We start from the raw sequence: 14,219 nt of genomic DNA on the forward strand, positions 1-14,219 counted from the left end.
TATATTACTTTTTTTTTAAAGTGGTTTCAGACAACAGTTTAGTCTGAGTTTAATATTTCTAGTTTAAACTCATGGTAACATCATTTCTAGGTAAATACACTTTTCAATACAAGTTAAATAATTAAAAACATTTCTATGGTTTGAAATCACATGTTTTTCTACATATTTTACTATCTTTTATTTTTCTTAATTTTTCTGTTTCACTAAATATAATCGGAAACATTTATGCTTATTTCATCAGATGGCTACAACCTGACTCCTACCTGGACCCCAAACTGTGTGAGATTGTTTGTAACAAAGAGGAACTCAAGTGCAGCTGGCCAGCTGTTGTGACAATTCTTACCAAAGACCAATACGGCGATCTCGTCAATGTGCCAAATCTTAGAGTATGTTGTATTTATCTGTATGTCCATATTACTGCCTGTTTGTCCATCTATCTGTCCATCTATCTGCCTATCCATCTATTTATGTATATGTATTTATGTCGGTCTGTATGTGTGTGGCTGTCAGTCTGTGTCTGTCTCTATCTCTGCCAGTTTGCTTTTGTCTCTTGGTCTGTGTGTGTCTGTTTCAAACTCTCTGGGACCCCACCACCACCTTTGTGTAAATAATCTTTTTCTTCATTAATTTTTTAGTTTTACTGTGTGATAGAAAATAGCTAAACTCCTTCAAAAACCAATTCACTCACAAAGATGAAAATGCCATTAACATAGCCTAAAACTTTTTATTTTAAGCACTTAAGAGAAAAACAAAATATTAAAATTAATAAATAATGTTTGATATTTTCAACAGTTGCATTTGACTTTTTTTTTTTTAAATAATGAATTTTATTATCAGTTGTATAGTTGCAGATAATGTCATAAATACTTTTGTACATGTTTTTGTGGGATTGAACCAGAAGGTCTGGCTTAATTTTTGAGTATGTCCATCACTGCATAGTTAGTTGTATTTCAGATTGAGGTGAAGGCTGTTCCCATTGATCAGAAAGACTCACTGGATGACTTGAAGAAAATGAGACGAATCAGCCGACCAGATGAAGGAGATCTGACATTCGGAGGCATGCCGCCGCCATCACTTGACACACCATACGAGTCGACCGTCAAAGACAGAAAGGATGTGTTCCACTCTATTACATTTATGAAGGTGTGTGGCATCTAATTGTGTGAATTGGTAACATCATAGCTTTACTTGTGATAATATTACATCAGTGACGGCCATATTTTTTTCTTGTTGGATTCCCCTTAATGGAAGTACGTACCTACAGAATGTTTCCCTTTCCAACCTGAAGTGCATGTCTTTGAAGGTGTATATAAAAGACTCTTTGCTGCTAACTGATAATAAGGGCCAGATAATGGCTTTGTATTTTTTTTAATTCTCTGAACCAAGTGTCACCATTATAAATTAAACACCTAATAACTTCTGATTACAAATATCATGATGTGCATTTAACAAGTATTCTGGGTTTTTTTCTTTAAATCTATTTAGTGACTTAAGTCCAAAACAGATCATCATTACCATTCATTATACATTCTACACACGCACATTTAACATCTTTTTCTGAAATAATTCTAGTCGTATGATCTTTAGTACCTAATGAATAATAAATAATATATAATGAGTATAAAGGAATATGCTGTGTTGTTTTTTAGGCATATGAAAACTACTCGTTTGAAGAACTGAGGTATGCTGCCCCAGCTGTGCCCCGGCCCAGTGAGAACATGCTGGTGAAAAGTAATAGTGATGGAACGTACAGTGCAAACTGGACTCCAGGCTGTGTGGGCTTCTACAACATCCACTCCACTATCGATGGCTTTGATACAGGTATATAATTTCTTTTCAACATCACCTGTCCTCAAACAAGTACAAAGAAGATATTCCACACACAAAGCAATTAATAAAGATAAGAAAAACTGATAGATGTCTGATTAACTCAGAGCCAAAGAAAAAGATGTCCAAACTGAACAGCGAAAAAAAAAAGATGGAAGTTACAGTCACGTGAAAGGAACTAGAGGGAGCATACAGTAGAAGAAATTTAGGCCATCCCATCGGCTGTTGGGATGTTCGGACCAGACTACTAGCCGTAAGGGAGTGGGGGGAGTGCATTTGTTGTGATGTATCTAAACACCTCAAGTTTTATCCATATTAACACTGTAAACTATGTTGAGTAGTTTTAACTGATCCACTATTGACGGCTTCAACATAGGTATATTCTATGTAGTGAAGAATGTCTGAGGAAGAATAGATTAATAATATATTTTTTAAATGAGGAATTTATCTATAATCTCAATAATATTCACAGGACTGTTAACCCTTAATGATAAAATCCAGTCTGAATGATATGGCTAATTAATCCAATGGGTTTTGTTTGGTATTATAACTGTTATTGTTTGGTATTACAACTGTTAATGTGCGGATAATTTGTAAAGTCAAATTATTTCAATATGTTACCATGTTGTGTAGACTTAATGATACAAATGTCCTGTAACATACCCTTTTTGAACTACTTAGCCTTGTAGACAAGAGAACCATTACATTAAATTAAGAAAGGGAAACCCTAAGAAAATGTATTTCCGGTCTTGTATTCAACATATGTTATGTTAAATTCCAGATTTTTAATCGTCTGTACAGTATTTCCAGAGTTTGCACTGTTTGTCCAAATAATTTCATATTCTCTGTCCAAAACTTACAGTATGGTTTTGACTGATGCTTTGCATATTTTGACTCAAGGAACAATCTCAGTGCCCGAACAGTAATATTAAAATTTCTGTATTTATTTTTCCATTATTCATTATCATCTTTGGCTGAGTAAACATGTTTCTAATTCATTGAGTAAAAAAAGTCTTTATAAGGTTAAATGGGTATATATTAGATTATTTGTATATATTATAAGTGTCATTAATATGTTGTCTTACAGCTGGTGGATACAAAGTGGAAGTCAAAGAACCCCCACAAGGGGCACCTGCACCTTCACAGAGTACAAAGAAAGCACATCAGCCTAACAGAGTGAGTTCATTTATATATCTTCGAAAATTGGAAGTGGGATCTAGCTCTGTTTTAAATAGTCAACCTTAGATGGTGTAAATTATCAGCTTTGTCCCATTCCAAAAAGATCTCTTGCTACTAAACTAGGAAATTTTAGTAAGTTTTGTCTCAAACATGATGAAAATCAAGTTAAAGTTTTATTAAAGTTTAAAGTGTCTGGATTACTATTTAAAAGTAGATGGATTACTTTCATTTTAGTTTATGATTTTAAAAATGTATTCAGACTAAAGCAGAACTCTTCGTTGAGGCTTGTTTTCTGTCCGAGACATGTTGTTTCGGGAGTAGAACAAGTACATTTTTGTAGCAAATTGTCCAACCAGACAATTCCAATGATAATTTTAAAAAGAATTTGACACTGTGTTATGTCTGACACTGTTTTGCTTCCTAATGAAAGACCACTGAAATATTTCCAAACTTTCAGCAGAAACGTTCAAGTGAGACAAGCACATTTCAGATAGAACAATTAAAAGATAAGACATTTGTCCTACTGAGAATTGATGTAGAGCCTCATAAGGAATGTTAAGTTTGATTAAAGATTATGACATGTTAATAACTTGTTAACGTTTGCATTTTATAGAATGAAAACATAGAGCAGCCCAACTTTGTAAGCGTAAGGCCACATTACTGTTACTTATTTACCCACTTACTTACTCATTGTTTGTATGCCTTTTGTTATGTCTCTTGTGGTGTAATAACTTGACGTTTCATTTATGGTTTTTTCTAGATGAGGAAGTTTGTAGGCACATGTAGTGCCGGTCTGAGAGTGAGAGTTCACCCCACTCTTCAGAGTGAACAGATTGGTGTGGTCAAGCCAGAAGGAGTTATTTCATTCATTGATGAGGTCAGTTCAGTTTACAATTCACACATTACATATTATTCATCCAGAGTTGAAAGTAAAATGTTCATAATAATTAAGAATATATTTTAAAAGAGATATTGATTTACAAATTCTGGTGTAGAATAAATAGACCTATTAATTGTGTAGCTATTAACTCTGAACCATTGTACCATATGTTGGCCAGTTACTTTGCTGTTTTAGATACGTTTACTATGACTTATCGGTAGCACTGAACCAAATAGCATTTTTTTTTTTTTTTAAACAGTTAAATACTGCCATGCCTGCCATTGGTGCAATATGTGACAGAGCTTGTTGTCGCCAAGTTTTACATAACCAGAAAAATCATGTAACTTGATCAAACATCAAATAGCCATAGTTTAATATGTGGTGAGATATCATTAAACAAGTATTCTATTCCTTTCCTTTAGATTCACAATGACGATGGTGTGTGGGTTCGCCTGGGTCAGGACAGTATTACTGAGTGGTGCGTCAATGGATACTCTGAAGCCTGGTGTCTCCAGTACAACCAACACCTGGGTAAGACCCTTCTCGTGCCGGTCCAGGAACCAAAGTCCATTCTCGATGAAATGGCCAAGGAACAGATTGTACGGAAGATGCCAGAGCAAGCTAGGGAGACAGCAAGACCGCACAGAGGTTAGCATTACACTGTGATGGTATTTGTCTTTAAATAAGGGTGTAAGACTTGATTGTGTATGTACCAGTTTTGATGGCACAGTAGTTAAACCAAAAACATGGCAATTAAACTGATTTCACTAACCACTAACTACCTAATATTTGTTCTGGACCAAAAATTAAGATAATCATGTGGGTACATTCCTGAACCTTATATGAATATAGTGAAGGAAACTAGCTTCTTCATTAACTTCATAAACAAATGTTAATATATAGAGATTATTATATGAGCTCTCGCTCAGGTAATACATGAATCCTGACATGAGTTTCGTAAAATCAGTACGATTCACATTATTCCAAATATTATTTTCTTGAATAACAAGCTAGAACCATGTCAAAAATTTTCAAACGTAACTAAAAAGAGACCACAAAACGACATCATTTTCCAAAATGACGTCATTTTGATAAGTCTCTCTGTCTTGTTTTACTACAAAATAATGAAAGTATTTTTTTTGATCATTTAGTGTGTGAAATAATCCATGATAGTCTTTGTATTATAAACTTCATTAAAGTGCTTTTCCAGACCATACACTAAAATTTCAAATTCCACAATTAAATGCTTTCTTAATTCATTGCAATAATATTTTACACCCATATGGAAATCAATAATTACGAAAATGCCCCATAAAAGTATTAAAACATCACTCCCGTAGAACACTGCCAGAAACGACCAAGTAAAATTCTCAGTAAAAACATTTGCCTGTAAATAGCTGTGACATCATGAAGGGAATGCGCTTCACAGAAACCTACTATGAGATGACTTCCAGCGCAAGTGAAAGTGAGACCGACAGCGACTGCCAAGCTCAATTATCATGCGATTCTTCTTTCGATGATGAATAGTGTAGTAATGACGACTGGACTAATATTTATGCAACACAACAAATAATGCCATATCAGTTTGAACCTGGAACATCTTCCGACGAACCACCGGCCTGACAGATGACGATGAAAATGGTGGTGGAGACAGCTTACCACTAATTTACAACTTTTATCATTGTTTTGTTCTTTAGCTTTTCGTGCGAATTATTTTGCTACACTGTATGTTCTAATACTTGTGGTGTAGTAGAAAAGACGATAAATAACTCTTGAATTCTACGAGTCAAGTGGACCCGATATCAGTAAACAAATAAATAAACAAAAACGACTTTTAGTCCGTCCCATCCCTCTATGAAGATGTTTTTTTGTGAATAATTTCAGTTTAGTTTGACGTAAAAAAAAAGAAGTAAAAGTGTTTTGGAAATAACAAAACAATACTAATTTTGTGTGCAATTGTGAAAACAGTCAGCTCAGAAATAAATAACTTATAGTACATTCCATAGTATGAAAAAAGGTGTTCTCTGTGAGAAGGTATAGTAAAATTAATTTAATGTATTTAGTCTGTCTCACAGGGAACACCTTTTTCCATACTATGGAATTTACAAGTCATTTATTTCTGACCCGATTGTTTTCTAAGATGCATACAAAAAGAGCTTTTTTTTCTTCTTTTTTTCTTCTTTTTTGTTATTTACAAAAAAAAAAATAAAAAAAATTGTAGGATGGGACGGACAAAGCTATAGATACTTACTTGTCTGAACTTTATTGTTAATGAAAATGTTCTCGAACTGTAAAGAAAAACCTCACAAATGAACGATATGCAAACGATGACAAATCGGATCTCGATGATTGCACGAACCGTGCATGAGAAAACAAACTGGCCGGAGTTGGAAGCATAACACAGTTTGGGACATTGACGATATGCACCCCAAGGTCGTTTCAATGTGGATGGTGTCGGCTTGTTGTCATTTGTTTTGTGTCGCAGAAACATTGTTCGTACGGCATCCTTTTTAAAAGCCATAACATGTGGTATTCCCATATCTCGTTTAAGCCGACAAGCCAGTTCGGACGAATCGAACCTAAAGTGTCTGCTGTCGCAACGGTCTCTGGCATTTTCTTCCTGTTCAGTCTTTCCACGTTGATTTAATCAAATTCACACACAGCTTTCTCACAGCAACATTACTAGGAAATGTGTGAAGACTTAATTTATCGGCTTTTGTATTGCTACAGCCACCAACAACACGCCGTTTAACCATAATAAACACACAAGAAGCAATGAACAATGGCGCTGACTATAGAAAGGAGTTCCCTTTGTGATGTCACGGATCAAAACTTACGGAAATTCCCGAAACGAATTCAGCTGGTTCTATTTTTTAGGGGAATATTTTTAAATGGAAAATATACCAGTATATAATTTTTTTTATTTTTTTTATAATCATATTAAATAATATGTTGATTGATACATCATACATCTGGAACAGCACTTTAACTAACACTCACACTGGCATTATTACTATTTTATTTCTGTGTTGTTGTTGTTTTTTGTAGGTCCTGGTATATATCAGGTTGTCAAATGTGGGTCATTTGGACACAACATCCGCAGCAAGCCTAATCTGAAGGCTACACCCACTGGTATGCTTACACTTAACAAGAAAGTGTATGCAATTGAAGATGTGAGTAGATGTAATTGAAGCATTGAACACTGGTCTTTCAAAATTTATGATTATATGTTTATTAAGCTTTAGACTTCTGGATTAATTTTAACAAAAGCTTGTTTGAGTTAGTACATGTTTATTACCAAGTAAAATCTTCGGTTTTAAGAGGTATCCAGTTTAGAGAGGTTAAGTTCTGTACTAATTTTAAAAAAGGACCATGAAAAATGTCCAGTTTGGGGAGAATTAGTGTATGGAGGGTCTGGTTTTGAGAGGTTTCACTGCATTTTGACTTTAGTTTGACTTTGTTTATAAATTATTCAAATATGAATAATTAAGTATTCTTTTTGTTGATACAGTTAAAACAGCTACCAATGGGAGTATCAAACAGTGGCATTTAATACTGGTTGGTTTATACTAGCTATATTAGATGATATGGGAGAATATGGCTGGTTAATACAGAGCAGGTTTGACTGTATTTTAAAGCAGGTGTTGAGGTCTAAAATCAATAAGTCACATAATGCTTTCTCCTAATTAGGATGAAATGTTAAACATTACAGTACAGTTGACATCAATATTGCAGGTGACAAATTCTGATGGCACGTGGGTGAAGCTGGACTCTGAGAGTATAGAGGAGTACTGTGACACTAGTGACTCGGAGGCGTGGACGCTGTGTATGAGTAGAGACAACACCTACTACCTGCAGCACGAGAGCGATCTGGGGCTGGGAGGCCGCGATCCCTTCTCCTTCAGCACGCTACCATCCACCAGCGCCAGGGGATTCGACTTCTCATCGGCACATCATCAGTCGGCCGTGTTCCCGTCGTTTGGAGAGAAAAACGAAGGTTCGTTGTGTGGAGTGTTTAGTTAAATGTTAGGTAAACAAAGAGAGTGTAACAGAAATATAACACCAAAAGAAGGTATTTATTGTATATTTTATATACAGTGTAGTTTATATACAGTGACACCTGTCTGTGAACAGAAAGAGCCGACTAAGACGCATATCAGTGGTGGTCTTGTAAGCAGGTAGCTTTTCTGTGGAAAAAAATGCATACACTTGTGTTACAGAAGGGTTATATCTCAGTGGTAGAAATAAGCAGAATTTATTACCGGCCAAGTACATCTACAAATCTACTTGTCTGCCACCGGCCTCGGTGGCGTAGTGGTTAAGCCATCGGACTACAGGCTGGTAGGTACAGGTTCGCAGCCCGGTACCGGCTCCAACCCGGAGCGAGTTCTTAAGGGCTCAATGGGTAGGTGTAAGGCCACTACACCCTCTTCTCTCTCACTAACTACTAACCAACTAACAATTAACCTACTGTCTGGACAGACAGCCCAGATAGCTGAGGTGTGTGCCCAGGACAGCGTGCTTGAACCTTAATTGGATATAAGCACGAAAATAAGTTGAAATGAACTTGTCTGCCAATACTTTCACTTGTCCAAATAAGTGATTGTTTTATTCAAGTACAAGAACTATGAAACTGTATGAACATTTTTACTATTGAGGTACATTTTGCTCGTCTGAGCAGATTTGCACTTGTCAGGACAAGGACTTATTTTGAACACTGCACCTAGAGTTGGCTTAATAAATAGGGGATTTATTGCTGAATGTATTTTTTTTTAAATAGGGGCTTTATTGCTGAATGTATAAAACAAAATTCAAAGTTTCTGTATAGAGTAAAAAACCCACACCTTTATCTGGTTACTGGAGATGGGTATGGTATGAAAATTACTGTTTAAGAGTATCCCTTACAATAAGAAAATGGATGATACTGGAAAGAATGCTGTTTATGCCACTTGGAACTGGATTGCAAAAGTGGTTTAGGTTGTTAGGTTGGGGACCACCATAAGCAAAACAATCAGGATATGATGCAAGTGCTAAATTAGTGCTATATTGAGTCTGGAATCCATAAAATATGTAACAGGTTGCTGACCAACGTTGACTGACACAAATTATTCAGTTCGCAGATCTGGGGCCTAATTCACTAAACTCTCGCAACTTTGCGATCTTGCAGTGCAATGCTAAAAGACTTGCAAAGAGGATGCTTTGTTGTCTAGCTTTGTGAATTAGGCCCCTGTTGTAGTGTCTGCATTAATGTTCGTCCCAAACAGATTTGATGAAAATCAGGCTTTAAGAAAATACAAGATGTGCCCCAAAATGTCATCATTTTATCAAATATTTTCATTTTCCAGTTTTGTAAGTTATTAAATTAAGGTGTGCTGTCCTTTTTTTCCCTTTCCTTTTCTTTGCTAAACACAGTGTGCTATAACTGGGTACCTACATTTATTTGCAGTATTTTCAGATGATGAACCCCAAGAAGGTAATATTCTTCTGCCCATTAAAACCTGCATCAAAACTCTTTTCTGATGAAATAGCATCTTGAACAGATTATTTTTTTTAGCAACAGTTACTTTCAGTCTGCCTAAATCCTACTGTTGTTATGATTTTTGGCATTTTATTCTAACATGCTCTTTTTTACAGCATGTTTCACAAAGTGTGACTAGTTTCTGTTTGGTGGTGGTTTTGTTGGAAGCCTACATTTCTTGTATCATCAGTCATTTTTATAAAATGAAAAGTGGTATTTATATGTGGTTACAGATGATTTTTTAATTGAAGAAACTTTGAAATAAATATATTTGCATATTTATTATCTTTGATCCAATGTGGTAAAGCATGATTTATTCATCTCTCGAATACCATATCTTGTTTAGGTTTTTGAAATTTAAAACTGATATAATTGATGATGTCAGTTGAAAAAGCTTTATTGCCATTCATTTAACACTTTCCATTGCTGAATCGTTCATAGGTTATGACACCACAGGACCTTTATGTCTACAACTGTACCTTTATAGTTATAGCATGATGCCCATTAGTCTGTTGTCTTTCTATATGTGACCAAATTCTCATAAACTGTAGATTAAATAATTTCAGTGCCAATAGGGCAGTAGTTAATTAATTCACTGGGTTTAAGAACTGATGGATGCTGAGTTTATATCTCCGTAGAGAAAGCAATTTCAAGGGTGTAAGCTACTAAATCAAATCCCATACACAACAATAGTAACATATAGCACAAAATTTGAGTACTTTTTTTTACAGGTACCCCATACATGTTTCAAGCACAAGGCTGCTTAACACAGTGATACTAGATGAAATAAAATTGCATTTTTTTTTTTTACCCAGATTAAACTAAAAAAATTTTTGCAACCAACACACATTTATCACCAATCACAGAACTTGTAGTGTTCACATCTCTATCAAAAGTTGGGTGCACCTCAAACTTTGACCCAGCCGGAAGTTATTTGGTTTAGTACTACCTATAAGCACAATATTTCATGTGAACTGTTGTTCTGTTTGGGTGTCAGATATATAACTTTAAAATCACATGATCTGTCAATTGTCAAACTGAGTCAAGTGCAGGAGGCTGAGCGCTTACAGACACTTGGTAACCTGTCTTTATGAGTAATGTTAAATCAGTATGATAGAGTAGATTAGTATGGAAACCAGTCAAATTGTTCACGATCTCTTGCCCTCCTGAATTGCCAGTGGTTGCAGTGTTTCATGTTTCTATCTCCAGGTTTTGGTCGAAGTGCAAGCATGCCTTCGTATGGTTTTCTGTTTGGGCATCCAGGTAATTTATTGTATTGAGCAGCACAATTTTAACCATCACAGTGTTAAAACAGTTCCTTCATTTTCTATTCCGCTTCTGTTTCCAGTGCATGCTGGGTTTTTTATTTTTTTATTTTTTTATTGTGGTTTATGTACAGCATGCTATTACCTTTAACAGTTTCACCGTATTTTAATTTATTATTGGTTTGGTTCAGAATGTATGAGAATACATCATGTATGCTGATCAGCATTCACCTCTTTGTTGTTTGTTTGTTTTTTAATTTAATTTATTATAGTTGTATTTGCGTTTTAAAAATATTATATTGCTAGCTTGTAATAGTTCTTGTTTTAATTATACAAATCTGCTAAATATAACATATATAATTTTTGTGACCATTTTTTTAGAGGAAGGAAGGAGTTATCTGTTCATTACTTTGTCCTTGCACCCACCTGGCTACCCATTCACGCACACACCCATCCACCAATACACCAATCCATCACTCTATTCCATCTGTCCATCCATTCATCCAACAATCCCCCCATCTGTCGATCCGTCCATCTATTCATCCAGACACCCATTCATCCATTGTTGTGCCTTTGTGCATTTGGTCATTTATTTATCCAAAAGATTCTTTTCATGATTTATCATGAGTTAAAAATGATCTGTTATTTGTCGTGTCGTTACTTGTTGTAGCAGCATAATATAGTCTGGTTTAGGAAATAGTTCTTCATTAAAAAACCCAAAAACATCTACAAATTTCTGATATGCCTTTGGAAATTTTTCTTTGTTGATTACATGTTACTTAACTTTTGTAGTATTTAAATAACCCATTGGTTTGACATTAGATGTTATATATGTACTACTAACTGGTCACAACTGTGCAAGTGGTATAGTGCCACTTGTACAACAGAAACATGAGGTGGTGCTCTGGCATGAGGGTGCCTAACTGAATTTTTTTGTGGTCAGCATATGCTGATTGCCAAGGATAGCACTCCCTAAGCTAGTACCGTAGTCACATGACCCTCTCGATGTTGTATTTTTCACTGAATATATTCTGACATAGAAATTGTATTGAACTGCATGGAATACTTAATGGTGGTGTGGAACCTTTTCCAATTCGGATTTGACTATATTTTAGAAGCTAATCTCTTTTTGGACTTTACACAATGTTCTTAAATCTGAACTTTTATATTTGAAGAATATATTTTCATATTTTGTATTATGAGGACTTATGAACCAACATGATAGTGAAGGCTTTTACTGTTTTTGTAGTACAGTGAAATAAGAGTCTATAAACCAGAATATCCTCAAAATCTCTAAGCTGGATACCCTTTAAAACCAGACTTTTTACTTTGTCCTTTTGGTGTCTGGTTTAGAGGGGTTTCCACTGTATATTTATTACCTGTCGCATTGTCATTATGGTTGTGATTTGTGCTTGTAGGTGCTGCATCTAGTGTCCCTGTGTTTGGTCAAGAATCGATGGGTGCTACAGCCAGCCCGTTCATCATCCCGTCACTGCCCATCACTGGCGCCGCGGGGCCCTTCACGTCCACACCAATGCCAGAACGCTGGATGCAGCCGGTGTCAGAGCGACGGGCCTCTCAACCAGTTTCATCAAAACCCATGGCTCCAAAACCATTCGACCGGCGCCAGTCACAGCCGACCTACTTAGAGAGGCAGGCAGTGGATCTGGGCATGTTGAAGGGTGTTGGGAAGGACAAGGATATACCACCCGAACTGTTGGGAGTGTCAGTCAGGGAGCTGGTTAATGCTTTAGGTAAGTGGGCTATTTTTTGTTTTTTCACATTCAGATTCCAAAAATGGTTTTGCATTTTTTTTGCATTCAGAATGTTGGTTTGTTGGTTTGCAGTAAAAAAAAAACCCACTTTAATTGTGTTCACTAACAAACAGCATTTCTTTTGTTTAAAAAAAAAAAATCATTATCAATATATTGTGCTAATTTAGAACAACTTTAGAACAAAATTAGTTTTCAACACTTGCAAAAGATTTTTTTTTTTTTTTTTAGAGAGAGAAGTTGTAGAGAGATTCTTTGTGACCCATCCCTTCTTGAGATCTGCTAGTGCCCTGATAAAACACTTTTTTTACAACAAATATATGATCAGTTTACTTTACCAACTGATATACTACCAATATCATGTAATATATAAAACATGAAGCACAATTCAATAGTTAAAGAAACAGACTAGACCCTCCAGTGTTCATGTGGGGGGGGGGGAATATTTAACATCAAGATAATTTTGCGGTATACAGAATCATCATGGTAAGCTTTCATTTACAGTCCGTTTAGGCCTTGCTTTTGCTATTTTGCTTACATTTTAAAACTTTTCTTTCTTTATCTTTTATGCACCTAGGCACATTTTTTTTTTACATTTTTTTTATTTTTTTCCATTTTTGCTTTGATGTGCTTGCTTGCTGCTGCAGCAGACAAAGTTAAACCCGGGGAACCATTAAGAATTTCCAGTAGATTGTGGAACAAGGATGCAAAGCATATGGACCGTTGCACAAATCACTTGTTTCGTTATCAAATTCGTGCTGTTAGTCCTAAACGACTAGCTTCCCTTATTGGTAAGATAGTTGTTGTAAGCACAGTCACTTCTGGAGATGCTCTGTGTTGTTTTGTTATCTTTGTGAACACACTGGTCGACTATGTATGTAGGACACTGAGCAATACCTTTCATAATTCTTTCTCTGTGTTGATATTAGGCTAGTTTATTGGTCTAGAATGTCATGTTTTCCTTTATTTTAATTCTAGACTAATATGGTTATACATTTATATGTATTATATGCATGTATATATATTAATGCTTGTGAATTAAAAATGTAAGAATGATTAAACTTAACGAGATAATATGTTATATAGTGTTTAAGTAATCCTTTCTTGTTTTTTGCCCTCCTGGCATGGTAGGAACACAATGGCAAAATGTAAATAAAATTTACTGAGTGCATAAGAAACAGACTAAATAACCAGCTCTTTTTAGTCACAAATAAGCCATAAAAGGTTGTTTCCATCTCCAATATGGATGGAACACTTAAATCCTCATATATACTGGATGCAGCAGATACGTGTGATCTGACTGTTGCATTTGATGCATCTGTGGCTTGCGTTTTGGACATATAAACCCAAGCTGGCTGCATTCATTTTTTGCCACATGCATCACACTCATCTAGAGGCTATCATTGAAACTAATGTAGTACAATTTGTTTTTAGCTGCACTGCACACACACGCCACAACCAGTCCATATGCACCTTAACAGAAACTATAAAATACTGCTGCAGTATAATTCATTTATAAAAAAAGAGTGTACTTAAGACCTGATGGTAGTAACAGTAAGTTGAAAATCAAGGGGAATTTTAGAAAAAAAGAGAAAGAAACTACAAGTAATAATTCATTACATTTCTCTAACTGAATAAGAATGGGAAGAAAGGAAAACTTCCATTAGTGATAATTCATTGGATGTTGCTGACAGACTGAAGCAAAGAAAGAAAACTAAAACATTTTAACAGTACTTTATTATTCATTGTAAACTAAAGGCGAGTGTGTTCTGTATTGT

At 35.4% G+C, this 14,219-nt stretch overlaps 1 protein-coding gene across 8 annotated transcripts in view; it reads left to right on the top strand.

Moving 5' to 3' along the window:
- Positions 1 to 14,219, top strand: part of LOC121373896 (E3 ubiquitin-protein ligase MYCBP2-like) — a 95,615-nt gene that overhangs the window by 42,587 nt on the left and 38,809 nt on the right. For 6 of the 8 annotated variants that reach the window (XM_041500695.1, XM_041500700.1, XM_041500697.1 and 3 more), the window contains 10 exons: positions 242 to 386; positions 955 to 1,143; positions 1,650 to 1,821; positions 2,915 to 3,003; positions 3,767 to 3,883; positions 4,309 to 4,534; positions 6,935 to 7,059; positions 7,622 to 7,883; positions 10,614 to 10,667; positions 12,088 to 12,423. In XM_041500695.1, coding sequence (XP_041356629.1) covers positions 242 to 386; positions 955 to 1,143; positions 1,650 to 1,821; positions 2,915 to 3,003; positions 3,767 to 3,883; positions 4,309 to 4,534; positions 6,935 to 7,059; positions 7,622 to 7,883; positions 10,614 to 10,667; positions 12,088 to 12,423 — 1,715 coding nt within the window. Of the gene's footprint in view, positions 1 to 241; positions 387 to 954; positions 1,144 to 1,649; positions 1,822 to 2,914; positions 3,004 to 3,766; positions 3,884 to 4,308; positions 4,535 to 6,934; positions 7,060 to 7,621; positions 7,884 to 9,332; positions 9,360 to 10,613; positions 10,668 to 12,087; positions 12,424 to 14,219 lie in introns of all 8 variants that reach the window. The other 2 variants (XM_041500698.1, XM_041500701.1) reach the window with 2 other exon arrangements.

The sequence above is a fragment of the Gigantopelta aegis genome, chromosome 6 (assembly GCF_016097555.1).
Source record: "Gigantopelta aegis isolate Gae_Host chromosome 6, Gae_host_genome, whole genome shotgun sequence".
NCBI classification, from domain to species: domain Eukaryota; kingdom Metazoa; phylum Mollusca; class Gastropoda; order Neomphalida; family Peltospiridae; genus Gigantopelta; species Gigantopelta aegis.